The 27,879-nt window shown below is 41.1% G+C and overlaps 1 protein-coding gene across 2 annotated transcripts; it reads right to left on the bottom strand.

The window, feature by feature from the left end:
- Positions 1–25,985, bottom strand: rnf144aa (ring finger protein 144aa). Of its 2 annotated transcripts, none has more exons than XM_080871442.1 (8): positions 25,867–25,985; positions 10,833–10,983; positions 7,378–7,482; positions 6,560–6,620; positions 4,306–4,522; positions 2,812–2,959; positions 2,381–2,470; positions 1–469 (listed from the first exon to the last, which is right to left on the bottom strand). In XM_080871442.1, exons 2-8 carry the CDS (start codon positions 10,965–10,967, stop codon positions 338–340), a joined length of 888 nt encoding a protein of 295 aa, XP_080727568.1. In that variant the 5' UTR covers positions 10,968–10,983; positions 25,867–25,985; the 3' UTR covers positions 1–337. The 2 variants fall into 2 exon arrangements, with proteins under 2 accessions (XP_080727568.1, XP_080727567.1); XM_080871441.1 differs by having other exon boundaries at positions 25,387–25,979.
- Positions 25,986–27,879: the final 1,894 nt, after the last annotated feature.

Raw genomic sequence — 27,879 nt, 5'->3', positions numbered from 1 at the left:
GCTGAAGTGGTGCAGTCATCCTCCATGTCCCCAGTCTGGCAACTTCTCATACATTTGGACACAGTAGTCCCTCAACGAGTCTCATGTCCACTAACCTTTGACCCCTGCACCTCTCTCCCTTGAGATAAACATGTAGGGTCGCTTTTCTGCCATGCCTCCCTCATGCAGAGCAATGGATCCCCAAGCGGCTTGGGCTGGTGCAGGTTGAGCCCAAAAAAGAAGAAAGCTTTCAAAGCTGGTGGGATGGGGAAAAAAAAATGTAAAAGGGGTGAAAAAGGACAAAAATAGATAGGCCCATCCTTGAAGCGGCTCCCTGTGCCAACTCAGATGGTGTTTTTTAGGTTGGCAATGGGTCATCATCGCCTTTGCTGCACTTGCACTTGCAGCAGAGTACGATGGGAGTGGCCAGGAGGAGGAAGGGAGAGGCAACCAGCAGGAGAAGGCCAAAGCCAGCAAAGATTCCCACAACCTGCAGGGACACAGCAGCGAGACATTAAATAAAACAACAACAAAAAAAACATTATTTAAATAAATGCAGCACTCTTTTAAACATACAAGCAGCCATGCATTTAATCTATTAATCCTGCAATTCAAGTAGCGTTAACAGCTTTCAAGGTCATTTCTGAAAGTTTTATTGCTGATTTTCTCTTCAGTATGTGTCATATAAGTTACCGATATTTTTTTGAGCAACTGTGCATATACTGTTTCCCAAGTGTCCCAAACTATGAGCACGATTTCTGCAGTAACACATGTTCACCAGTGGATGTCACCAAGTGCTTTAAAATGATCTTTTTTTTTTCTCAACATGTTAAGAATGATCGGTTTTATTCCAGTTTTACAATCTATATTTTCATAATTGGGCAAGCCCTTCACTTCACTTCTTTTCTTCTTTTTTTTTTACTCAGAGGGAAAAAAAGGATATCAAACAGTGGAGATGCCATTTTATATCATTAAAATAAGTTCTATACTGCAGTACATAAAGACAGAAAGCCTTTAGTAAAATGTTCTTACTCCCACAAAAAAATAAAAATCTAAGGACATCATGATTTTGTCACATAGTGAGACTGTACATAGAGACTGTACAAAGTCACACATTCAGTTACATAATTATGTACTTCTCCAATCAAGTGGCACAAAGGATGCTTATTTTCCAGCAGAACCATTTTGTGTGGAAGTTATGCAAGTGTTCTACTAAGGAGATGGTTTTTAGGAGTTACCAACACAGTTCTAGATTTAAGAACTGTGGAGTTACATGTTGGTAAAATCCAGCTTTGTTTTGTTGGTAGCCAGGCAACTTAAGTAATCCACCACATGGGGGAGCCAAACTCCAGGAAATTCACACAGCATGATAGAATACATAATCGGCTGTCACATGCAACAGTGACTTATAATAGCACAATGGGTTTTTTCTTCCACCAGTTTATTTGGGAAAATATATTTTGCAAGATTGCTTGCATGCAGGGTTCTTTTAAAATAAATAACAACAAAAAAAAAAACAACCCTGCATTAACTGAGCGTTGGCTAATGCATTAACTGTTATTTTTTCAGCGAAAAGGCCTTGTGTAGTGAAAAACAAACAAAAAGTATCAAGTACAGGGTCTTCTTATTAACAGATCGTTGTGGCACTTTGAAGCATAGCATGTGACATTGCTTCAGAACGATGGTACGTGGCTACAACAGAAGATGCTTTGCTCTGATACACCTTGGCTTTATAAAGCAAGCGAAAGGGAGGCTTGCATATATGTGAAAGCCCAAACGGGTGTGAAATGAGGAGAGCGAGACAGAGAAAAGAGACACATACAACACTGAAGCTATAGCTGGCCTCCACCAGCTGAACTGTAATCATATGACTCAGCCTGCCCTACTAGGCAACAGATGCCAATGTGTATGCTAATACTGGGAAAATAGCAAATATGCTGGACAAAGGGATGTGCTAAGCTATGAATAGATTTTTTGGCTAATAAGTGATACTGAGAGGGCATTTGGGAGCTCAGTCTATGAATTAAGCACTTCAATATGTTGTATCATGAGGAAATCTAATCCTTTATATGCAATGTGTAGCTTTATTGGATTATCGCCAGGTAAAGAGAGACCTTGGTTATGTAAACTTTTTTTTTTTTTTTTTAAAGCCTTAAACAGCAGGACACTGACCACTAGACACTTGTCGCTGCATGTGGATTGAGTTGTTCTTTTGCTTTTGTGCTGTTACCATAATACGAGCCCATCACTGTATGTGAATGTGTGCACCGAAGGAGAGACAGAAGCAGAGCCAGGGAGCACGTGTGAGGCCACATGCTGCAGCGTGGCAGAGAGGGGGAGGCAGAGGGGGAGGGGTGGGTTGCCGAGTGTGACTTGCGGATGGGGAGGTGGGTGTTCTCACCTGTGTTCTGTGCCAGATAACGGACGCCCTGGAGTGCCCCAGTTTGTTTCGACAGGGCCCTTTGTCATAGTGGATCAGGAGAAAGTCATCCTAGCACATGACACACATACAGATAAAGACTTGAACATCAGCTATCTGAATGATACGGGTGGGCGTTCAGAGAAAATTGCTTTTTAAGTGACCTGCGGAGCACGGTCGCCTGTATGCTCACACAATTAGGATTATATAAGGGCACCACAGCTCATTAATCACCAAAGTTATATGAGTTCAGCTGAGGCTGTCGCTTTGAACAGTCAAAATAATGAAAATTGCAAATACTCTTAATGTAAAGCTACAATTTTCTGATAATTAGAGATATTGTTGTTCCATGGAGTCAAATAATTAGCAGTGTGAAAATACGTTACAGGATGAGGAATAAAGATGCCACTCACATCCAGGGACTCCAGACAGTACCAGCAGAAGGCATGCTTGCAGTTCTTGCACATCATCTGTGCACAGCCCTCGTCCCTCTCAATGTAAACTTTACATTTAGGACAGCGCTTGATTGGTGCATCATCCTCTTCGTTTTTATAAAAAGAGCTGAGGAGAAGAGACGCAAGTTAAGTGTTCAATTCAATATTCATACTATGTGGCATAACAGGATTTTATGTAGTTCTAAATCAGATTCATCTAAATAAATACATATGTAGGTGTCACCAGTCACTAAAATGACCTTGAACTCAACCCCAGACTAACATTCTCCTGTCCTCTCGGTGTCAGGTTATCTGTATCCATTTCTCCCATTATTTCTAAACAGCTGACTCCGACAACCTGTGCATGAACAGCGCTCTGTCATTTTGCGAATTATCCGAAGACAGCAAACAGGCCCATTGAGTTTTTCAGGCCGGTCTCCATGAATCTGTCATACTGTTCGTTTGAGTGAAACACAATACAGTCTCAACACCTCCACCACTTTAGCTAGAAACTAGAAAACACTGAACTGTATTTAGAACATGACTTGTTTTTGCCTCTCCCAAGTTTAGCAAATTCTACTGTGTTAAAAAAAAATTCTTCTGCATCATGAAAGAAAAACACTTGTACGACTTGTAGAAACCATAATCTTGTGACAGGCAGAGAGATTAATGTTTAACATAAGCGTAGCCAAAATGAACAAAAAAAAAACAAAAAAAAAACAAAACAAACAAACACAGGGAAAATGATGCTTTTAGAGATATCTTTATGGTGAACAAGTGTAATTCAAACACCAAGGCTCTTTACAACTATGAACCCTCTTTTCCAGTGTGGCCTCTGAGCTCTTGCGCAGACAGCAGAAGGTTCTGCAGAGCTAATGGCATTTCCAGGGTAAGAGGATAAGACAAAGAAATGGGTCAGCTGCATGCATCTCTGAGCAAGTCTGTTCTACCTTAGGAGACAGATGCTGCACCCTTAAAATTAATGATTAATCTATTTCAGCCAGCCTTACTGCAGGTTAGTTGAAGCAGATTGTTTTATCTCTACCTACAAAATATGTGCTTGAGTGTTGGCTGATGCTCAAGCAAAAAGTGGCAGCAAAAAGACACACTGACTGAATCCTGCCAGGTTTTTCTCACCTTCACTCAGATGGGCTAAGACGGCAACATAGCATTGACAAAACTAGTATTTCTAGCAGGCCTTATACCTGCTGCACTATCACATGCCAAAATGTTATTACTTTACTGAAGTGCTCATGTTTAAATGATTGCCTGTTAAAATTTGAGCAAAAATTAAAAATTAATTATAATTAATGACTTAATAATTATGGATTTCATTAAGGACGCTGCTTAAGGACAAGGACAGGTTTCAGAATTCATTTCATGTCTCATAGCCTGTAAGTATTTTTTGGATTATTGTCCATGAAATGTTAAAAGTGTAAAAGCTAGTGAGTGGATACAAGTAGAAAGCAGCACCTGTTTTCTCCTGGTAGGAAGGACGTAATGGGCAGGTTGTTCTCCTGGCAGGCCTGCCCGGGGTGCCAGTTGGCCTTGCAGGCTGAGCAGAACTCGAGGGCACATACAGCACATTGGACCAGCTGGGGCAGGGCTGGAGAATCCGCTTCCTTTAGCTGGCACACCGCCTGGCAGGTCGACGAAGGGCACCATGTTCGGCACGGGTCCAGCAATACCTCTGACGACACAAAAAAGGTCCAGGTCATGAACACCGGCTCTCTTATTAGCTCATTTGAGCCAAAATATTTAATGAGTTTCAGATGCAGATTTCTGAAGATGTAGCGCAGTAGACTAGAACCTTCTCTGGCTGCTTGGTGATTTTTTAATGCCCCGGGATTTCCTGTTACGTGTGAAATAATGATACATGTATTCAAGAATAATGTTTCTCTCTGCAAACTTCTTATAATTTGATATCATGCTCTCTGCACTTTATCTTTATGCAACAAAAAAAAAACCAACCAAATAAACAAAAAAACATCAGTACTGGAAGAGAAACAAAACCATTTTCACTCATTTTCATTTTCAATTCTTATACAAATAGCAGATGAGTCATGTTAGACATATGAATTTCCCTCTGGGATCAATAAAGTTCTTATTCTTATATACTGAAATGTTTCTTTTGTTTTTTTAAAAAAAAAAAAAGTTATTTCTTGTGTTACTGCATCTATTATTTGGTAACTTGTTTCCATGGCTTCCAAAAATTCTTTCGAATATTTTTAAAAGTGGTAAAAACAGATTCTGCCAATTCTAAGTACATAGCATGATGCACTTGCCCTTGTATCCCGTCCTTACATCTCCTTGCCTCTCTGCCAAGAACTATGAGCACACATTCCACTTGCACTTTTGGCTCAGCCTGAGAAATATGGAACGGTTACAGAAACTGTTCTGCCTGACTAGACTGGGACATTGATGAGACGGCTCACTGCTTTTATCCAGAATCAACAGCTCTTTCTGAGGATTTTTATTAATTTACAGGGTCCCTTCTGTGTTAATGAATGTGTGTTTGTCTTTATGGATATGCATTTATTCCTGCAAGCGTGATCTGCATGTTCTGTGTATAGTTTGTGCCTCTGTGTAGGCGGAGAACCTGCAGAGTGAGTACCATCAAAGAGTGATAGCACAGCATGGTCACTGCTGTCTCTTGTAGGGATGGAACTAAAATATTGCTGATTAGCATGTCTACACTGACAGTGTGAAGCAAAGCAACACAGACCTGCCATCATGTTTTCAGCTCTGAGATCCAAGCTATTTATTAGAAAATGAACTGCTGACACTAAAAGTACACGGGGGAAAGAGACAATGGGAATTTAACAAAAATACAAGGGATCAAATGGTGATGATCCCTAAGGCTAAAGAGGCCAATTAACTGTAGTTCCTGCAGTGGCCAGTTGAAGCTGGCTGCAAAAGTGGGTCAATCCCTTAATGCACATTACCTGTTAGTTTCATCCAGCCATGCAGTTTGTATCGATGCCCCCTGCTAACCAAGCTAGCTAGCCTTAGCTAATAGCTTAGTACACTGCCCTCTCTTGTACACTACTGTACACTACTAAGTCACCCTTCAATTCTTTAGACTTCGCTTCTAAGCAGCCAGATTTTCATGTAATCTTTAAAGAGGTCTTTAACAATAGCTCCCCAGGTTTTCTGAAGGTCTGAGCAGTGAATGTCTACAGCTGTGAAACACAATCGAGGTTCTTCATTTGATTTGGGGCTGCATTTAAGCCAGTGGTGTTCGGGAGCTTGTCAAAATTGCTTTTTGCTTACTGTATTTCCATGTATTTTTGCACATTTCAATAAACTAATGACTATTTGTAGTGAAATTCAATTTAATTGAATCAAGAATGAAATCCAATTGTTCTTCATTTTGTACATAACAAAATGTATGCAAAGAAAACTTGAAAACACCTGTCAGTGTTGAAGAGTGAAATTTATGGGGCTAAGAAGGATTTTCCAAATCTATTCTAGCAGTTTTCCACAGACACCCCCTGGTGTAACTCAATAGCGAAAATGTCCACAGGGGTAAAATGATTAAGTCTAGATAGAGCAAGCAACAGTTTAGCTCCACATGCAAAATGAGACTGTCATCCTTTTGTGTGTAGTATCTCTGCAGGACAGACGGGTCCATGTGACTCCGTTTGATAGTCATCGCCCATACTGCGCCTACTGGTGAACTCTGAAGTGATCACTGACGTACTGAAGCTGCCTTGTACTGACTCACCCCTTTCAAACTGAAGTTTCTTGTATCTCTGCATCATCTCTGTGGCCACCATGCACTCAATCTGCAGGAAGTGAGGAGAAGAGAAGTGGGAGTGAAATGAGCAGGTCAGTGTGGACATTTGTAGACAGAAACTGCAAGAAGCAATTATAAATTCTCCACACGAGTTTCATTTCCAGAACAATGTCATAATCAAAATTCCACAAAACCTGAACTTGCCATTTGTTTGGGCCTTAAATCTCATCCCCACAGTAAAATAGAAATTGATTGCCAAGTGCAGCCAAGGTGCGTACGCAGGCCCACACATGGTTACTCATTTAATGGGCATTGAAAAACATTCAGGCTTTGAGAATTACAAGAATGGAAAGGGATGATGCATGCTGTGCCTGACTGGCTAAAGTGGCTTTGGTTCTATTAAGGGCCAGGGACGCTAATTAGAAACTGAATGCTGCTGTGTGCTAAACTATGCTGCGTCCTATGGTAAACTGCCTGAAGAAGGAGCAGTTTGACCTCAATGTGACACCTGCTACGGAAAAAGACATGCAGGATTGCTCATTGTAATTGAATACACACATGAAAGTGAAGTGAAATGCACGTCTTAGTTAAGGATGGTGCTTTAAATTGACAATGTTGTTTTAGAAATATAGGTTTAACCGATATACTCAATAGTTGCACAAAGTGCATTAACTCTGCTACATCTGCACATACAGTGCTGCGCCTGTGTAGAAATTTAAAAAATGACTACTGCTAAATGGAAAACGAGTGACTGAGTGGTCCCATGTCCAATGCAGAACTAAGACGTTCTAATAATGGAAACGCACCTCATTTTCTTGCAAGTGTCCTCTTTTAGGACAGGCAGAGTCCGGACAGCTAATTGCAGTTTCAAGGCCATCTTTAATCAGGAGTTCCACATACTGCTTCAGGCACTGAGGAAAAAAAAAAAAAAAACAGACAAGTATAACATAAATCCAGTAAAATCTCAAGTTAATCAGCAAGATGAAACAAAAATGAAAGCATAACCAGCGGCAACAGATAAGGCAAACAAACAGTGGCCAGTCTTGGGATCACTATGCATGTTAGATGTACACCAAATGGTGGCACTTTTTTCTGAAAGGCTGACAGCTGCACTAATCAATTGTTTTACACTACCAAGTGATCTGTCTGTGAAAAGCATGTCTGTGATGCTTTTCAGCTTCTTTTGACTCACCATTCTGGTTTTTTAATGATTAATCAAATGGATAGTGCTGTAAAAAAAACAAACAAACAAAAAAAACCCAACCCAAAAACAAATTCTATTCACCTAAAACCTGTAACATGCCCATCCTTCACTCCCTGGTCAAGATATATGCAGACTATGCAAAAGCCAAAACAAAGCTAAAGACAAGTAATTATCAGACTGAATGATAGCCACAACTATTTTTCTAATGGTACAACAGTAATAGAGATGCCCTGCTTTAGCATGTTATAACATTTCTTGGCACAAACACATGAATTATGCTTTTCATGTGAAACTTCTATGAGTCATTTAAGGGAAGCCAGTAAGTTTCACAAAGCTGAGTGTTACCAAAGACACACACCGACATAAACCTTCTATGTGCCACGGCTGGCTATTTTCTAGTTGTTGTTTTTTTTAAACTGTTCATTTTATGTCAGCCAAAAAAAAAAGGGGAAAAAAAAAAAAAAAAAAAAAAAGGAAATGGTGAGTTATTAGTTACAGACTGCAGTACGCTTGCACTCTGGAATAAAGTGTGCTAAAGAAAGTTTGGCAATTACGGCTGCACCCCAGACTGAGTTCTAGGAAATGGCAGCTATTTTTAAGTTGTCATTCATGAGCATTGTTTCCTCATCCCTGGAAAAGATTGGTTTACATCTGCTAACCAATTGAGGGGGGGGGGGGGTGGTTATCGTTTCTTAGCCTCAGCTGTTACACTGGAGGGATGTGAGACTGATACTGCAGCCATTTCGGTGTATGACTTTTACTGGGTCTAAATTTAACACAGAAGTTACATTTACTGTACTTCAACGCAGAGGCAGATCTTACTTAATCTTACTATTATTAGATAATTGTAGCCTGTTTAATAATAGTAAGATTTATGTTGTTTGAATTGGAGTTTTAGGAAAAAAAGAAATTAAAATGTATTTTAATCAACAATATTCAACATTTGGACACCACGGCTCCAGCTGCAGGCCCAAGGCTGGAGCCCACCAAAACAACTCCCTGATAACGACTGTGTGATGACTATTCTTCCCGCCCCATGAAGGACACCTGGATTGGCTGGAGGACTGTTTACTTAGCCTGATAGGCCGAAGGACACTGTCTCAGCTAAACTATGGACACGCACACACACACACTTACACTGATAAGCACTTACTCATCCCCCTCCCTTTCCAACGCCTTCGATGCTTGTGCCCTACCGGGGATGATAGCAGTCAACTGGACCAGCACAGATGCTGCAAGACCGGATGCGCTGTCTACGCCGGCTCTCTCTTACCCTTTACCCGCCCTGTTGCTTGTCTCGTGTTTCTATGGTGTATTGATAGTCATGTGCTTTTGTGCTGAGGTGTTTTTTCTTTTATCAAACTGTTCTCCCACTAGGAGCTCAGTCTGAGTGGAGTTTTTTTTTCTCCTCCTCTTACCTCATGTAGTGTATTTTCGTTGTTTTTTTCCTATCAGCCTACCTTCTGACATGTCTGCCCAATGTGATGTTTGTGTAAAGTTGGTCAGGAGGTTCCTTTGTGAGTGCGCATGCGCCATTAGCGTGCTGCCTGCTGTAACCCCTAATTTCCCTCGGGATGAATAAAGTATTCTGATTCTGATTCATATAGCGCTAGTTCACAACAGTAGAACCCCATTGATTGCAACATCCCTTATGAACAAAAGCTTTGCGGGGGCAGGAAGGAAGAACGCTCCTTTTAAAGTTAGAAACTTTTGGCAGAATGTGATTTAGAGAGGGACAGCTGGTACCCAGAGCATAGAGAAGCAACAAACAGGACGAAAACACAAACTACGAGAGAGTGTAGTCAAAAGTTAATGACATATATTAGTGGTATATAAATACACAACTGAAGTTCAGCTGAGTGGAGGAGAAGTGCTAAGTGCAATATGGAAAGAGCCCTAGCAGGACAACTAAAGCTGGGCAAACACTGTGCGATTTTTCCAGTCGCGTTATTCAGCTTCAGCTCAAACTGTACGACTGACTCGCAGGGGTTAGAGGTTTGTAGGTCATGATGCAGGGTCTCACACAATACGGCCCGATGCTCTGATGCGACCTGAGTGCTCACACTGTGCGTCCATAACATGAAGATGATAACACAAAATCTGTCTCTCCCTCTTACACACACACACACACACACACACACACACACACACACACACACACCATCAACTTTGCTAAATTGCTAATGAAAAACATTGATCAGGCAGCTGTGATCGAGCAGCAATGTCCATGGTTGTTGTAGTCGTGATAATTTTGTGAGGTGACATCGAAAAGGCTCAGATGAGCATGCCAAAGTTCTACAAGTTGTGCCTCCATCGCTTGTGTCCAGATGACATGCTGCACTGCCGTGCTGCTCCGTCTTTTCACTTTCATTTCTTTGTTTGCGTGTGCGCAGTGTGAGAGGCTGCGGTGACACCCTCATGACGGCCGACAGGTTTTCAAACAGGTTTGATCTTCTTACGACCAAACGATTGATGATCGCGAGCTGGTCATGAGGTGTTAATCGCTTCTCGTTACCCCATATATACTACACTATGCACGACACACGATTAAGGCGAAACTCGGGCCGATCCCCAAAACGGTCGCACGACTGAAAAATCGGCTCAAAATTTGGCCAAAATTGCACAGTGTATGCCCAGCATAAGTGATAGCTCTGAGTCAACAGATCCAGTCATAAGTGTAAGGTTTATCAAAAAGGAACATTTTAAACCTAGCCTTAAAAACAGAGAGGATGCTTGCAAATAGCTGATGTTCTGCTTCTCATTGTACTTTTGGGAACTCAAGAAACTGCAAGTAAGCCTGCAGTAAATGCTCTATTGGGATCATAAGGTACTACAAGTTGTTAAAGATTATAGAATCTTATCGCTCAGGACTTTATATAGAAGAAAGAAGGGTTTAAATTCAATTTTGGATTAAGCTGGGTGTCAGTGAATAATATCTTCTGTGGTATTAACTTCATCTCCTTTTCTGGTTCAAAAAGGACTCCAGGGTTCCTTAAAGTAGTACCTGAGGCCACAGCAATGCCACAAGAAAAGGGAAAAAAAATCCCCAAAACTTACCAGTGTACAAAAGACACATTGGCACTGTGTGATGGTGGTCATCTGCTCCAGAGGGAACTCTCCAAGGCACAGCTTACATGAGACCAGAGGGTCCACGGCCAGCTCCCACGTGGGACGGTACCGCGCCGTGGTCATCTTCACCGCCACGGAGCTGAAACATCAAAAGACACAGCAGGGAAGAGGAGAGAAAGCAATTAGTTAAGCTCAATGTTTCCTGGAAGATAGTGAAACAAATACTGCTGGTGACAGAATAAATAAGAAAAAAAGAAAAGAAAAAAAAAAAAAAAAAGAGTCTGTGTAGCTTCGAATTGTTTTTTTTGTCTGTTCACTTAATAAATCCCCCGTCCAAGATTTGCTCTGACTCAATGCTTTACGAATTGTGTCCAGCGAGATTGTGCACACACAAATGGGCTCGCTGTATGCACAATGACACTAGCTCGCCGCCTAAATGGCCGTTGTCAGTTCTGTTCATTTTTATTTCAGGCCTCATGCTTTCTGGCATTAAAGAAAACACGGTTCAAAAAGCTTCTGAAGCTCCTTTAGTTATCTTCAACAGCTTTCACAGCTCCCTGTGAAATTTTCACTTGGTATGAAGTTACACTTTTTTTCCTTCACTGCGCGTCACTCCATGTCTCTTATGAGAGTCAGAAAGGGTTATTTTAGGCCATCTCGTCTCACTCTCTCTTTCTCTCTACAGCTGAGAGCAAAGAGCACCCACTCGGCTGTTTACAGGAAGTGCTCCCGCACATACACAGCATCAACACTGTCAAGCTCTCCCCGTGCTGCTTAGCAACTGGCTAAAGGAGGATTTTGAAGGTGGAGGGTGAGCTGATAGGAGGGGGAGAAACGTGGCAGAGGGAAAGAGACATGGAGAGTTCGCAGTTTGCCTTCACTGGTCGCAGTCTGCTTCAATGTGCAGCTGCCTGTTTGCAGAAGAGGGAAGCAAGTGGGACGAGATGGGTTGAAGAGTTCATATCCATGGACTCTTGTGCTGTCTAAATGTGCTAGTCAGCGATGAGAGAGACACACATCCCATCCTCCTCCTTAACAACACATTACACATTCTAAGTAGATTGGGAAATGCAGGTCATTGCATCCACCACTGACTGACTTCATTAAGCTGTAAATTACGCGCTAAAGTCAATCCACAGATGATGTGTGCTAGGATATTAAAATAATAAGAGTTACAATCTGCTAATGTGGCAAATATCTCTTTGTAGGATTGTGTCTGGTTTCTTCTTTTAGTTCACTGGCCACTTTGAGGTGCTGGAAACATTCAGCGATTTTGATCCATATTGACATGATGGCATCACACAGCTGTGTTCTCCTACTGGAAGCAGCCATCAAAGAATAGGGAAGCAGTGAGGTCAGAAAGAGGTGGACATGGTCAGCAACAATACTCATCAGCAGATCGGCATTTTCTAAAATACTCAGACAAACCCATCTTGCACGACAACCATGCCATAGTTCAACAAGTCATTTAAATCACCTTTCTTCACCAACCACATGGCAGCAACCTAATGCATTTAGGCTTGTAGACATGGTAAAGACAATTTGCTAACATTCAAACCAAGCAACAGAATGGGGGTCAAATATAGAGGAACTGAACAAGTGTTCCAATTAAAGGGTGTAAGTATATTTGGATTGTTGGTACAAATGGTTCTCTTTAGATAGAATGGGTTGATAAATGATAAAGGGAATAATTTCAGTGTTTTCACTATAAATATTTCCAAACATTGTGAGACAGCCTCCTCATCCTCAAGTTAGTAGAAGTAGGAGGAAGAAGAGTCATGATTAAATGTACATTAAGATGGAAAACTGCTCATCTGAAAGTACAGGTTTAAGCAATAATACATAAAATGTGTCACTACTCTCGTTTGTGTAAACAAAAACTCAAACTCTCAAGCTGGGAAACTGTTATTAGTAATTGATGCTAATTCATTTGCTGCTTGACTGGGGGCAAATGTCTCATTTGTTACAATTGGACTGCTTTAGTTGTTCCTGTTTTGCATCTCTTTGTCGTGTTTTAAGTAGGAGGGCCAAGGAGGAAATTGCAAAGTGAGAAAAACTGAGAAGATAAATTAGAAAAATGAGATGCAGCTCATGTCTGACTCACTCAAAATGCCTGGCATCCATCCATCCATCTATCCACCATCCATCACGCTCACCAGAAAGCACTGAGTGGTGAAGAAGCTCCTTTATGTAGCTGCTGAACTCATAGAAAAGCTTAAATGGCAATTTGTTATCAGGGTGTTGCCAACTCATAAAAATGACCCTCGGGGGAGTGCGTGGAGGTGTGTGCTTTGGAGGCCAAAAGGAGAAAAAAGAAAAAAGAAAAGTCAAAAGAGAAACCAATTACTATATTAATGATGTCACAACTGCAAATGCAGCCAGACAATTTAGTGTAATGGTGTGTAATAGCCCTTTTTGTTAGCTTAGGAAAAAAAAAAAAAATATAAACATGTTAAGACAGCCTGGATGATCACCATGCAAAAATGAATAATAAAGTAAATGTGTGGGAACTTCTATAAAAACAGAAGCAGCTTAGCCACTGTTTCATTCAATCAACAAACTGCATCACTAAAAATGATTTGAATACGAGTTGAACCCCACCAGCAGGAGTGGACTGACACTTCACAGGATAGATGCTTAACACTACAAAGCTAAAAGCTTTGCTGATGACTAGAATGATAAGATATTCCAGGGTGACTGAAATTAAGGGGGGAGGGGGTGGGGGTTGACTCTTTGTCTAAATTACTAATTAATATACATTTACATTCCACGAGCAGGATCTCCTAATACAGTGGGTACTTTAATACTTGAACCTTTTCCTCTAATCCCAGGTTTTATATCGGCTGTGCAAACACTGACAGACTGGGTCGATATGGACAAATGAAATGGTTTTGTAAAGCCCTGACATGGCCTGAGGAAAGGGGGAGTGAGCGAGATAGAATGGCAAATGGAAAATGAGTTTTCACGAGAAAAGGTGGTGCAGTGCAATCCCTCTGCTGCATTATTAACTAGATGGTCCATTATCACTGAGAAAAACACGCGCGCGCGCACACACAGGTACACAGGATATTCAAAGCAATGGACTACTTGGTGCTATCTTTTCAAATATAGCCTTCCTGAGTACGATAAGTCTGAAAAGGTCAGGTCAGAGAGTTAAAGATTAATAAAGTGAGACTCAGAAATCAAACATCTTTCCTGTGCAGTGTCCACCATGTGTCAGTCAACAGTCTAAAATAGCCCTCACTCACAGCTTAACCGGCTACAGCACCATACATGCCATAATGACTCCATATCCAGGAGACAAACAGACACACACGCATTAACAATCCATTGCATAACAGGGTTGGAACAAGTCACAGAGGAGTGACTGACTTCTCCAGGGAACAACAAGTAAATGGGATTTCTTGCCGCAGTAGAAGGCATATGATGCCACCCATTAAAGTTTTTTTTCCACCTACATCATGTTATGTAAAGCAAAGGTCAGCCACAGTACACAAACCCAAGCACAGTCAAACAAACACACACAAGCCATGCAAGTAACAGCAGAACCTTAACCAAAAAGCATACTGCCCGAAGCCTCACATCACAAGCTGACCTCGCTTCAACGATTTCAAGGTTTTCATGGTACATATGAGGACTATGATACAAGACCAGACACAGACTCACTCATCACCAGCATATAAACATTATGCCTCTTTATTATTGGGGAATTCATGTATATCGTCTTACAGATAAACCTGTTGAACTGCTTGTTAACACAAATATCACCAGAACTCAATCCAATGGAGCAGCTTGGAAACAGAAAATCTGCAGCAGCTGGGCGATGCCATCATCACCATGACAGGTGGGTACAAATATGGAGAGCATAAAGAGCAACGGTGAATAACTACATGTCAACATGTGTTTTTAATGAGTAGCAGTACTCTAAATTCCTTTCTTGGAAATGTTTGTACAAATCCGCAACAGTTACAGTGTTTTTCCAGTCAAAGTCCTCCTGAATTGTGAACATTGCTTTCTTTCTACTTACTTATTAAAACCAAACAACCTACTTTAATGCATCAGAAAGTGTGTCATTTATGAGTAAACAATTACAAAGGAGTCTACTTAAAAAAAAAAAAAAAGCTAGACCGATATTAATACACTGCTCCCAGTGTTATCTTCTGATCAGAGTGTGCATTCATATAAATGCTGCTTCCTAGCTTGTAAAGAAAATCCTAAAATGCTAATTCTCACCTGAACCCCCTCAGAGAGACTTTAGAAGTGAGAGCACATTTTCACATGCTTCAAAAAGCAGCCTCACGCTGAATAACAATGCAAGCCTTTACATTCACTAGGAATCAGCCTCAAATAACAGGTTATAATGCACCAGTGTGTACGATCTGTACTGTGTCATTTGCTTTGATGCAGATGGGCAAGCACGGAAAGAATCAGTATTTCAGCTCTTTGTTTTCAACTGAGCACAGTTTCACGTTGCATCCTATCTGAAATTAAAAGAAAGACAGCAACCATCAGCTGCTTTGCAAGTTTGAGCAACCCAATTTTTTCTTTTTCTTCTCACAAATGTGGACACGCACAAAAATGTCTTTCGCCTGATTCAGAAAGAAACTGCTCTCACCCAATGAGACGAGCCAGAGACAGTGTGATGAAGGACACGCAGTAAATACCGAATTGTGTTCAGCTGCAGTAAACAGCTCATATTGTCCTACGTAAATTATGAGAACGGCCCAGTGCAGTAGATGCTCGCCCGTGTGATTATTTGCCACAGCCAAATGAATATTGTTAGAGGAATGATATAACACCAGCTGTCACGAACAGTTTTCGTTCTGACTTGCTTTATCGGTGAAAACAGACCTTTCTCAACTTTTCTGAGCAACATTTCTGTCTGGCACACAGCTACAATCATTTCCTTGTCGTCTCATTGGACTCGGTCCTTTAATTGCATTTCGCTGGAATGCATCACTCTTCACAGAAGCATGATTCATTGCAACTCAAGAATCCATGCTCAGACAAATAGTTATTGAATCTTCTGAAATTTCGATACAGTTAACAGAAACTGGAATTTGTTTGTTTTTAAAGAATTATTAACAAAAAGTAAAAGAAAAAAAAATACTCCAGGCTGAGCTGTGTGCACACTGATCGTCAGTTTGAAATAACCACATCGTGATCCTGCTCTCTGCTGCCCCTGACCCCCGCCCCCCATTTACTTCCTTCCTTCCCTCCCTCAAAAGCCCAGCCCAGCTCATTGTGGCCAATTAGTGCAGCCTTTAAGTTTATGCCATATTAACTCTGCGAGGAAGAAGACGCAGTGGAGAGAGAGAGCAACAGGCAATCTGCCAACTTTGCCTTTTTTTCCCAGCCTCCCTTGGCTTACCTTTACTGCCTGATATTTCTACTTGTCACCTCATGGTGCAAGCTTGTGGCTTTTACTCGCTGTCCTAGGCAACCACACAAACAGGCATACCACGGGCTTTATTTATAACCACAGCCTACGCACAAATCTGAGCAGATAAGATAGGTACAACAATACAAACTTCTTGAGGATGAGCATCCTGTAAAGCAGCTGTGCTCCTTGGGGGGGGGGGGGGGGGGGGGGGGGGGGGGTGTCAACACAGATGCTTCAAAGTAAGTTTTATAATAAATCATCTCAAGTTTAACTTGTGAATTTGCAGAAAAACAGTATTACACTGGACTTGAGCTTCACGTGAATAATTTCTTAAAAGATGCAAGCAAACAAACCATTTACATATCTTACTCTTAATTCAAAATACTGAGCATCTGGCTCATTACCATGTTCCCAAACCCTCTGTGCTGTGAGGTTTCTGTCAGTTGACTCTTATTTAAGCACAACTCCATAAGTATCTGTAGAAGGTATGCTTTTAAAATCCTACGAGCTTGTTCATCAGTGCTTTTGTTGCTTTCTGAAAAGTCAAACTGCTTTGTTGGGGTCAGCACACACTCTGCTTGAGAATTGCATTGTGTTGGCATCATAGACTGTGTATAAAAGAGGTAAGCATGTAAGCTTCTGCAGGTACTTGATATTGATATTGATATTGTGTTTGCTCCTGTTCTTAGCAGTTTCACTGTCGCACACTGGTTCCCTTTTGCAATAGGTCATTTAAACCCTCAAAAAGAAAGCTGTTCACAGTTACAATTTAAGAGAAGTGATGTAACAACAGCAATACACTATTGTGCAACTGCACATCCAAAGACAACATCATGCAGATAGTACAGAAACCTATGTAGCAAAAGTAATGGCATAATTGATGAGCTGTAATGTGATTGCTGAAGCTATAACCGTAATGCACTACCGTGTATATAATGACAGCGTAGGTTATTCTTTAGAGCAGCTAACCTACATTTTATACGTCAAAGTGCACACAGAGTATTTTTGGGTGGCTCTATTGCTAAAAGTGAAAGGTGACTTGCTCTTTTTGACAGGCAGCGGTTGGGGACAGACGCCGTCTGTCCTTGACACAGAGGTGGGGTGGGGGGAGGGGAGCCAAGAGTTGTGATAGGCCTAGTTTTTATATGCCCCAGTGAGTTACACAGTCACCCAAATGTATTTTGGCATTGTGAATGCTGTGTGTGTGTGTGTGTGTCAGTGGGCTTAGCAAGTCAAAGTCCATCTTGCAGTGTGGGCCAGACGGACAGTGAAATGGTGATTAAAAAATACCCAACTAAATATAATATAAACTCAGTGCACGCAAGCATGTCGATACGGTTAATACGGCCTGCTGAATTTCAGTCTGAGTATCGAAATGGTAATTTAAGCAGCTTTGAACATGTCTTGGTTGTTGGTGCCTGATCTGAGTATTTCAGTAACTGCAGATCCACTGGGAAAAATCCCAGTGGATCTTTCCCAGTTTTACAGAGAATGTTCTGAAAAAGAGAAACTATGTTCTCTGGGTGAAAATGTTTTGTTTATCTCAGAAGTCAGGAGAATGGTCAGACTGCTTCACGCTGACAGAAAGACAACAGTAAAATGATGTCACAACCGGGGTATGCAGAAAAGCAGCTCTGAATGCTGAATAAATCTCACAGCAGCAGAAGACCACACTGGGTGCCACTCCTGCCAGCTAAGAACATGAAACTTCGCCAACAATTTGCACGAACAGAAGCCGTAAAAGTAAAAATGTTGCTGGCCTGACGAGTTTCGTTTTCTGCTGTGACATTCAGATGGTAGGGTCAGAATTTGGCGTCTGCCTTGTATCAATAGTTCAGGCTACTGCTGCAAGTTTAAAAGTTTCAGATATTTTCTTGGCAAACTGTAGGTCCCCTTAATACCAGCTGAACACCATTTAAATGCCACAGCCTGTCCGTTTATGCTGTTTTCTGTGGTTTATTTTCCAGTTCAATTATTGATATAGGTAATAACTATGACCAGATGGAAGAACAGGAGGGTAGGGTCTTGTTTTCCCCAATAATTTTCAATTTAACAAGAATGACAAAAAGGAAAGATTGCAGCCCATTCAGGGGTGACAGTGGCTTAACTGCCATTATCTTTGTCACCTACCATTAATGTGTCAACAGCTAGAGGAAATTTGGGGGAACACAGCAAAGCTATATTACATTCAGTGTTAATGCCACCTGCTGGAGCTGCCTTCAGAGAAAAGAGAGAAATAAACTAGAATGACGCAGACTAGCAAGACGGGAAACAAAAAAGAAAAAGGGAAGGAAAGAAGATGTAGATGAAAGCATGAGTGAGCATGAAAAAGAGGGAAATGGGTAAAAACAGACTGAAAGAGTGACATTAAAAAAAAAAAAAAAAAAAAAAAAAAAAGACTGGAGGAAATACAAGAAAATAGCTGGAATAAAAAGGGCTCTTTTCTTTTATGCCTCCTAACTAGACCATTAGGCAAACAAGCTGAAGCTTTGGCAGTACTTAATGACTGAGTGTAAATATTCATGAGATTTTTGTAGCATTTTGTTTTTTCCTTCAAGTTGTAAAGAGCCTACATTGAAGAAAGTCGACTCGATGTTGGGCCACACTCATCGATAAAGTTCACAAAGCTCTTTTTTTGTTAATATTTGATCTCCCCCACCCCATTTTCCTTTATACAAAAAAAAGAAAGAAAGTACGACTGAATACTGAATGACATGATGGTGAACAGCAGACACAGAGCAAAACAGTCAGATGGGGGCTAAAGCAAGGGGGCCAGTTCTTGCCTACAGAGTCTTATTGTCAGTGGTAACAACACTTACAGTTCTCTACAGCACAAAGAATAAACAAGATACGGACGTTATTGTGGAGACAGTAACAGGAGATACTTGTTTCTTACCAAATCAGTATGCAATAAAAAAGAAAAAATTTAAAAATGAGGCTGTAACCAGAGACGGCGAGCTAGTTCTCACCTCCAAAAAAACCCATGCTGCCACACATTATTGTCTCGCAAGCTGAGTGAAGATGACAGGCATGCCACACTGAGCCCATTTCTATTGACAGATGGAGAGAGCCTGGGCGAAGGGTCGACTTTGCTGGGTATCTCTTGTCACTCACCGCGTTGCATCTTCAGTCTTTATGTTTACATGTAGGGTTTGACTAAATTACAGCAGACAATAACAGGTAAAGTCCAAGGTCATTATTGTGGACGATTTTGACTTATTTATATATCTGTAATCATGCAGAAAAACTTCTCCCGGCTTTAGCTGACAAAGAACACTTATCTAATACCGTAACACTGCTCAGCTGGGTATGAAATTGTGTGAACTGCTTTGTCTAATGAAGGAAAGTTAGTTTTAGTTTGTTATGCAAATGCGTCCAGAATTCACTTTGTACTTCTGTCCAAAACAGAATCCAACAAATATCAGCTGGCAGGAATTTTTCTCTTTCCAGACTCTGTTTAGTTGATCAGCGCTTTTGGCTTTCATCTTGTAAGAGTTCTTTATGGGGTTTTTTTTCTCCCTACCAGGTTGTTCTTTATTTATTTATTTATTATAATTTAACTCTGAAATCAGACTCATTAGAATCTCTTGTGAATTTTAATACAAATCAAAATGCTAGAAAATACTAATAGCTGCTGAAGAGATGGACTAAATGGACAAAATCTTGACTGTTACGCACACAGCCGACAAACGCCAGGACACATCCACTGAGAGCAGCAGCTGACAACAAATAAGGCCCGTATTCGCACGCTGATAGAACGTTCCTGAACTACACATATTAGGCTGCGTTTCTGAATAAAGAAAAAGGCAAGAAGATGTCTGTAATGTTTGCATTTTCTAATATTGAACAGTTCCTGATTTATTTGGACTTATAATGGAGGTGATGCCACTCTGTCTTCACCCCATCAGTTTGACGATTTAAGGCAAATAAACCGTAACAGGTCTTGTGTTCATATCATGAAGTGACAATGGAGCTATGTGACAAGGAAAATAGGATTTATTATTTCTTAAATTTTGCTTTTGAAAAAATGAGAAAATTTACTATGTCAAACACACGTCTCATATTCTTTAAACTGGTGAAAGAGTGTTAACACAGAAATTAGCACATAGCATTGATTCCCTTTACATGTCAGGCTGAACACTCAGTGTGTGTGTTATGCCAATCACACACACACACACACACACACACACACGAGGCATAGTCTACATGTCCCTCATTAGAAAAAAATGCCCTGGGGACAAATTCCTTATGCCACTGCACTGTGCTAAATGAACTGAGAAGGTTATGTCAAGATCTGGCAAAAAAGCTAATTGATGACATGAAGTAAGAAATAATAAAAAGAACTGCGTGTCCTTTTTCACCACAGCTTTAAGCCACTAAATAGTACTGATCGAGACACTTAAGTGGAGTCGGGTCGTGTCAGCCATTTTAGTCTTTCACTGAAGTTATTTTAATGAGGAAAATACACAACAAGGGCTAAAATAACAAGCGTGACTCTTGCATGCTGAGTACTGCCGTCACTCCACTGGACAATAGTGTTTTCATGGACAAAACAGGAGTGAGAAGCACTCCAACAGAGAGGCACTCAGAGTCTAATCTGTGGGATACAGTGGCACTCTCACCAAGCAGTGGGCTAAACAATTCACAAGCAATTTTGCTAATCGCTGAGTCTGCAAAGCAGACAAAACAGAAGAGTGGATAGAGTCAGATCCCCCAAGAGCTCATGCCCCAGTCTGACCCTCCATACTCCCTGTAGTCCTGCCATGACATCACAGCTTATCATCTTGTACAGAGTGCTTTCTTGTATCACGTAAAAATCACCACCACAGCATATTATTTTCTCTTTGCCTCCCAGCTCTTTCCTTCCTTGCTGTTGTGGGATGCTACCCTGTACAGAAAACCCAGTCTACAGGTCTCCCGTAGAAATGGGAAGGAGGAAGCCCCAAACCCATGCTAGGAAATGTTCTGGCATCCTGTTGTTGGGTTTGTTGTAGAAACACAGAGGATACTATCTCACTAAAGGTAAGCAAGGCCCTCAAAGTATCTACATGGGGGAAAATATTACAACACCCTGGTGACAAAAGAAAGCCCCATTGGACTTTTTTGATACTTTGATATATTCTCTATCAATCCTTATCGGGTTGGGCTTCACCTATTTGTAGTTTGGACATGTGTCAGGCATTAGATGTATATAACATATTGGTCATAACCGATTCAGATACTTTTGTTACACTGGAGATTAGAAAGAAAGGGAAGAAATTGATCAGAGTTACTGACAAACTCTGACTTTCACATTATTTTTGCAGAGAATGAAAAAAAATGGAAAGCTGGAAACAGAAAACCCCTCTGCAATGTTCTTGATTAAAACTTACTCATAAAAACACTTGCATTGACCACAGCTTCCCAAACATGTTCACGCCACTTAAAGTTAGGATCTTTAGGATTTAATTAAATAAGCCTGCCTTTCCAATATCATTCTGGATTACTGAAAAAGTAGCCCGATTAAACAGGCCTAAATTTTAAAGGCCTTGTATCCAAACAAGTCTGAACACTAAATTGGAAAGTTGGAATCATTAAAGCTGCAGTAACCACTTGGTGTTGTTATTGCTTAGTGCTTAATGCTACTAAGGACACGGCTGCAAAGTCTTATTCACTCCAAAACAAGAATGGTGCAGGAAAAAACCTTCGATATCTGCCCAACAGGCCAAGTTGTAATGTGATCACATCTCCTCTAACAAGGGGATTTTCACATTGTCAATGTAATTTTTCCCTCTTTCAATCCCCAGTGGCACTAATCTATGCTTTACAAAATGCCAGGCTGCACCACATTTCGCTTCAGTGGTGTCGAGATCCCAGCCTACCACTTGGCTCATCTACTTCACTTAGCGGTTTTCATCATTTCTGCGAATGATTCTCAGCTGAGCGCGAGCCCGAACGTGTTCCATTTGCCGCTTTTATCTGTAGGTGGAGAGCGTCAGTGATGGAGACAGACATAGTAGGACCAAAGGGCTGGCTTAATCCCAGTAGCTGAAGTGTGAGCTGTACCCCTTTAATGAACAGAAAACATAATTTGTTGTTGAACTATAGTCTACTGAGAGTACTGTAGGAGGAAAAACTTCCATCTCCTCCTACAAAATGTTTCTTCCTGACTCTTTTCCAAATTATTAACCAACACGTGGTGTGTGAATGCGAGACACCAAATTCTCCTCTTTATAAAAGCTTTACAAAGATGTGCTGGAAATACTAAAATATAATGATAATAAATTATCAGTATTCAAACTTTTCTGCACAAGTCAGTAAAATGCATGACAAAATTAAAAAAAATGGACCTAGAACTGCAGTGAAAGTCAAATATTTTATCCCTGGATGGTGCAAATACATCTGCTGGAACACGGGAAACTTTAATATGCAAGAAACAGATGTTTAGCTGGCGTTCACTTCTCCCTCACCTAAAATTCTTTGTTCTTAATCTTTGTTTGTGTGAAACTATCCTGAGCCTTTAGGACTAACTGAAATGAAAAGAGGAAGACCACAGAGAAGATTCATGGATGTAATGAAAGAGGTCACGCAGAGGGTTGGTGTGACAGAGGATGGAAGGGATAGGATGAGATGGAGCCAGATGATCCACTACGGCGATCTTAAAGGGAGCAGGCGAAAGAAGCAGAAGATGAAGAAGACTGAAATACTCCGTCGTATAAAGTGTCCCGGTCAGCAGATAATGCGTTACATAACAGCGTCTCAATTTGCAAAGCCCTACCTGTCTGAGAAAAATAGGGCGTGTGAGACCAGTTCAAAATGCCAAGTGGCTGTCTGGAAGAAGCACGGCGCACAAGCACCAAATAATACTCTCATAACAATCCCTGTCTCATCCAAACATAATCCTAACTGGCTGGATACAAGCCATAACACACAGAGCTAAAGTGCTCTCGGAGCAGAGAACATCATTTTCGGGAGCTATTTAGGGCTCAACTGACAGCAGTATTGCCTGTTTAATGTGTACACTATCCACTCTATCCCCAGCCACGCACGCGCGCACACACACACACGGAAACCACCACCACCACCACCACCCAGAATACTCACTCCAAGCAACACCCTGCTGAAATGGCATTTAAGCTGTTGCATAATTTTTGGAGGACTCGCAGCACAAAGGCAGAACACGACCCCTGAAATCAGATTACTCTAAAATGACTTTTTCTCTGGAAGTGTAAATGTTACCAGAATAAAGGAGTAATTTAACAAAGCTGGACTGCAGTAATGAAGTGTATACCTGAGACAGCTAAGGCTTTAGAAAGTCCAGTTACCTAAGCACAGTCATTTGACATTCAGTGTCAGTCCCCCTAAATTTAGCCTTACTTCTCTAACAAGGCTTTACTGCCATTGGAGGACTGACGGTAATTGAGATCTGATCGCTGGTTAGGGGTATTTAAACTGAAAGCCTCACTTCTACACCAAGTCCAACTCAAGGTAATTAATCTTCTTAACATTAGGTGCTTTTGTAGTGACCTAAAGATGGACAGAGCACTGACAAACAGCCTCTCCAGGATGTCGATTACAGCATAGCACTGTTTCACCAAAAAACAAAACAAAACAAAAAAACCCAAGGCCCTGCCTAGGTTTATTTCCCAGAGACCCTTCTGTTATTAAACCAGAAGGTCCAACCTACAGATCACACTGGAATCACTACCCTTAGTATATGATTGCCTTCAATATAGCTCAAATAATCAGCCATGAGTCGTTGCAGACATGCTCTTTAAAGAATGCATAAATGCCCAACCCAGGGCTTTCCCAAGTCTCCCAGATTGCCTTATTTGCAGCACAGCAATGATGTATCCTGCTAAGATCGCTGCATATTTTTTAGTACGTAGCAAATGCCAAGGTCAAACAGACCACTGCAAAGCTTGGATAAACACGAAACCGTTTCTAAGAAAGTGTCTGCCCTGTGTGAAGCCCTTGTAGCACAACAGGACAATCATAACACCTCCTTGTCTATATAAAAAGACATGTATGAAGTGCCCTTCATACATGTCTGTTACGTATAGGTTTCCATGTGCATTCATGGGTGTGTTGTTTGTGACAGTCTGTTGACTTCAATAGCAGGCTGGGTTCTCGACATCATGACCTCATTCCTTCTGGCTCTTAAGTCAACTCAGCACCCCACTTTCCTCTGGGAGTGGGCTGAAAGCTGCCGGTCATTCCAAGGAGCGTGTTGTACAAAGCAAGCTACAGTATAGCTCGCTTTGGACAAATTTGCTGCAGAAGAGAGGAATAGCAGCTTGATGTATTTTATTCCCTGATGGGAGCAAGCTGTATCCGAGAATAATGGAGAAAGTGAGCAAATTATTATTTTTTTCTCCAGCACATTGATAGGGCACCTAAAAGCCTGTTTATGACAGGATTGGTGTCAAAAATGGAATTTGATTTCACAAAACAATGCTGAAGTAAAACAATTTCTCTTCACATTGATGTGTCAGATAATGTTAATAAAACACAGGCAATACTAACTTCCGTTACTAAAAATGGTTGTTTAAGAAAAAAAAAAGATTTTCCCCAGATTTACTGACAGCCCTCAGAGGGGAGATGACACCATGTGAGAGGTGTACAGGTAGCAAAGAAATTAGCAAATGAGTATTTTAGCACTTCAGAGCCTTGATTACAACATAAATCCTTTGATTACCTAGCAGCCTGGTTTCACAGCAATGCATGTAATCCAGCTGCACCCTGAAAGGACTGCTTTACGTGTATATAGCAAGCGCTGAGTGACCTTTTCAGGGCTCAGTGGAGCAATCATCTCCGAGCATGTTATGCACCCTGCAGCTGTGGCATAGGAGACGAATATGACAGAAGGATGTGGGAAACAACCCAATTACACAAACTCCAAGCAAGTGCCAGCAACAGCTACTTAGGACCACTGCTCTGCCAACTAACTACAACTCTTTATGTCAAAATTCGCTAACACAGAGGGGAGCTATCTCGTCAGGCATCGGCATCAGTCAGCTGGCTGTAAGCCAGGTAGCTACAGCATATCTTGCAGTAACAAAAAAAAAAAAAAAAAAAAAAAAAAGAGAGAGGGAGAATGTCGGAAATATGCGACAGCCGTGTGCTGACAGTGACAGCTCAAGCAGCTCTCTCACACTGAGTAAAAGCGCAAAACCTTACCTGGCTTTCTGAGATAACGCCGTCTTGATAGTGTAACCTCAGGAAGGGCTGAAGAGATGATCTCTTGAATTGGATTAACGAACAGGCGGCCAACCAGTCAGGCGGAGGAGGTGGCGGTGGTAGAGGAGGAGGAGGAGGATGATACCTCTGAAGGGGTGATGCCCATATTCAATATGTAGCCCTGAAACGTCGGGGCGGACACATTTGACCTGCTACTGTCGCCTACAGCGCCTGAGTTCGAGCTCTGGTCAAACACTGACACCAAAAAACCTCGAGTCAAATCATAAAAAAGCCTAAGCGCAGATAAAATAAGCAAACGGCGGGAAGCACGAGCCGCAGCTGACACTCTTCTTTTTGTTTTGCTTGACAGGAGGATTGTTTGTACACCGGAACAGCGGTTTACTCTCGATTACAGAACAATGCGCAACATCCAGTCGTCACCCTGCCACACGAATCGTACAAAAAAAACCAGTACACAACCTTGCTGAGAAGAGATCCGGTGGCGCCCTGTTTATCTTTCCGCCGTTCCTCCTGCCTTGCTCGGTAGGAAATCAGCTGCTTCGCACTGGAGGGACGCCATTTGTTTGTGAGAGGTTTTCCGTCTGCTGTCCTACGGTGCCCCTTAGAGGAGAGCTCAGCACCTGCCACCTATCCAAATAACAGCTCCCCCTGCTGTCAAAACACTGCAGTCGCCTTTAAGCGTTTTCTCATTTGCCTTTACAGCCTACATTGCATACACATTGCCTAACAAATGTCTTTTATGTACTCATTTATCTGGGTAAAAAATTAGAAAATACGGTTTGTCAAGAACTTTTTAAAACTAACAATTGATTTAATCAGTTGTTACGGAATTCACGTTTTTTATACAAGCATATTGGACTATTAGTGTGAATCACTATTTTTCAGCTTTTTGTGAAACAGTAAATTTGACAACATTTTAACAACAGTAATTATATTTTAGCTTTAAAAATGTCATTTTGATTAAATGCATTAAATGTGTATACTGGTTCATTAGCCATTACAGTAACATAAAAAGTGATTTTAATAATTGACAAGGCTGTTAATTTAGAAAAGCTGTGGCTTAAAATGGCATTTTTTTAAATTAAATTTTTTTTTAATTTCAACTAGTATACATGCTTGTTTCCATTAATCTTTTGTCTGCCAGTCAAAATTTTATTTATTTGCCTAAATTTAAGACCTAAAAATGAAAAGAATTACAAATAGAAAAACGTGTTTTCATACACAAGCTTTTATACAATCTAAATTGTGACCTACATCTCAGTACTCAGTCAGCTGCAGTGAACTGCAATAACATTAGTTTCAGTTCAGCTATGTGTGAGTGTTGCAAAACATAAATCAGACATTGTAAAGTATGTGTTTGACAAAAAGAACAACTAAACCATATCCAGATAGAGGCAGTGACAGAAATATTGAAACCACTCAAGCTATTTGAACTTCTATACAACATTTTCAGTAAATTGAAAGTAGAAAAGTATTGCTGATCTTGTTGGAACCAGCTACAGTCTGCTAGGTTTATACAACAGATAAGATCAGTGTACTTAATTTTCCAAGGCCTGGAAGGTCCACACAATGGTGTGGCTTTGTTGTTGTTAGCCTCGTGGTCTGGCCTCTTGCTCTGAGAGGAGACCACCGTTCTTTCATATCAGCGCTATCCATGTTTATCTTACTTTGCATAAAAGTGTGTTCTTATTTCTGTTCTACCTTAAGAGGAAAACAAATTATAGTATCAAAAAAAGTTTAAAATGTACAGTGACAAATAGTTACAGTGGCATGCAAAAGTATTCGGCCCCCTTGAACTTTCCCACATTTTGTCACATTACAGCCACAACCATGAATCAATTTTTTTGGAATTCCACGTGAAAGACCAACACAAAGTGGTGTACACGTGAGAAGTGGAACGAAAATCATACATGATTCCAAACATTTTTTACAAATAAATAACTGCAAAGTGGGGTGTGCGTAATTATTCAGCCCCCTGAGTCAATACTTTGTAGAACCACCTTTTGCTGCAATTACAGCTGCCAGTCTTTTAGGGTCTGTCTCTACCAGCTTTGCACATCTAGAGACTGAAACTCTTGCCCATTCTTCTTTGCAAAACAGCTCCAGCTCAGTCAGATTAGATGGACAGCGTTTGTGAACAGCAGTTTTCAGATCTTGCCACAGATTCTCGATTGGATTTAGATCTGGACTTTGACTGGGCCATTCTAACACATGGATATGTTTTGTTTTAAACCATCCCATTGTTGCCCGGGCTTTATGTTTAGGGTCGTTGTCCTGCTGGAAGGTGAACCTCCACCCCAGTCTCAAGTCTTTTGCAGACTCCAAGAGGTTTTCTTCCAAGACTGCCCTGTATTTGGCTCCATCCATCTTCCCATCAACTCTGACCAGCTTCCCTGTCCCTGCTGAAGAGAAGCACCCCAGAGCATGATGCTGCCACCACCATATTTGACAGTGGGGATGGTGTGTTCAGAG

The sequence above is a fragment of the Rhamphochromis sp. 'chilingali' genome, assembly GCF_963969265.1.
Source record: "Rhamphochromis sp. 'chilingali' genome assembly, chromosome: 21".
In the NCBI taxonomy this organism is placed as follows: domain Eukaryota; kingdom Metazoa; phylum Chordata; class Actinopteri; order Cichliformes; family Cichlidae; genus Rhamphochromis; species Rhamphochromis sp. 'chilingali'.
The sequence above is the reverse complement of the archived record's forward strand: the minus strand, read 5'-3'. Positions and strand labels throughout refer to the sequence as shown.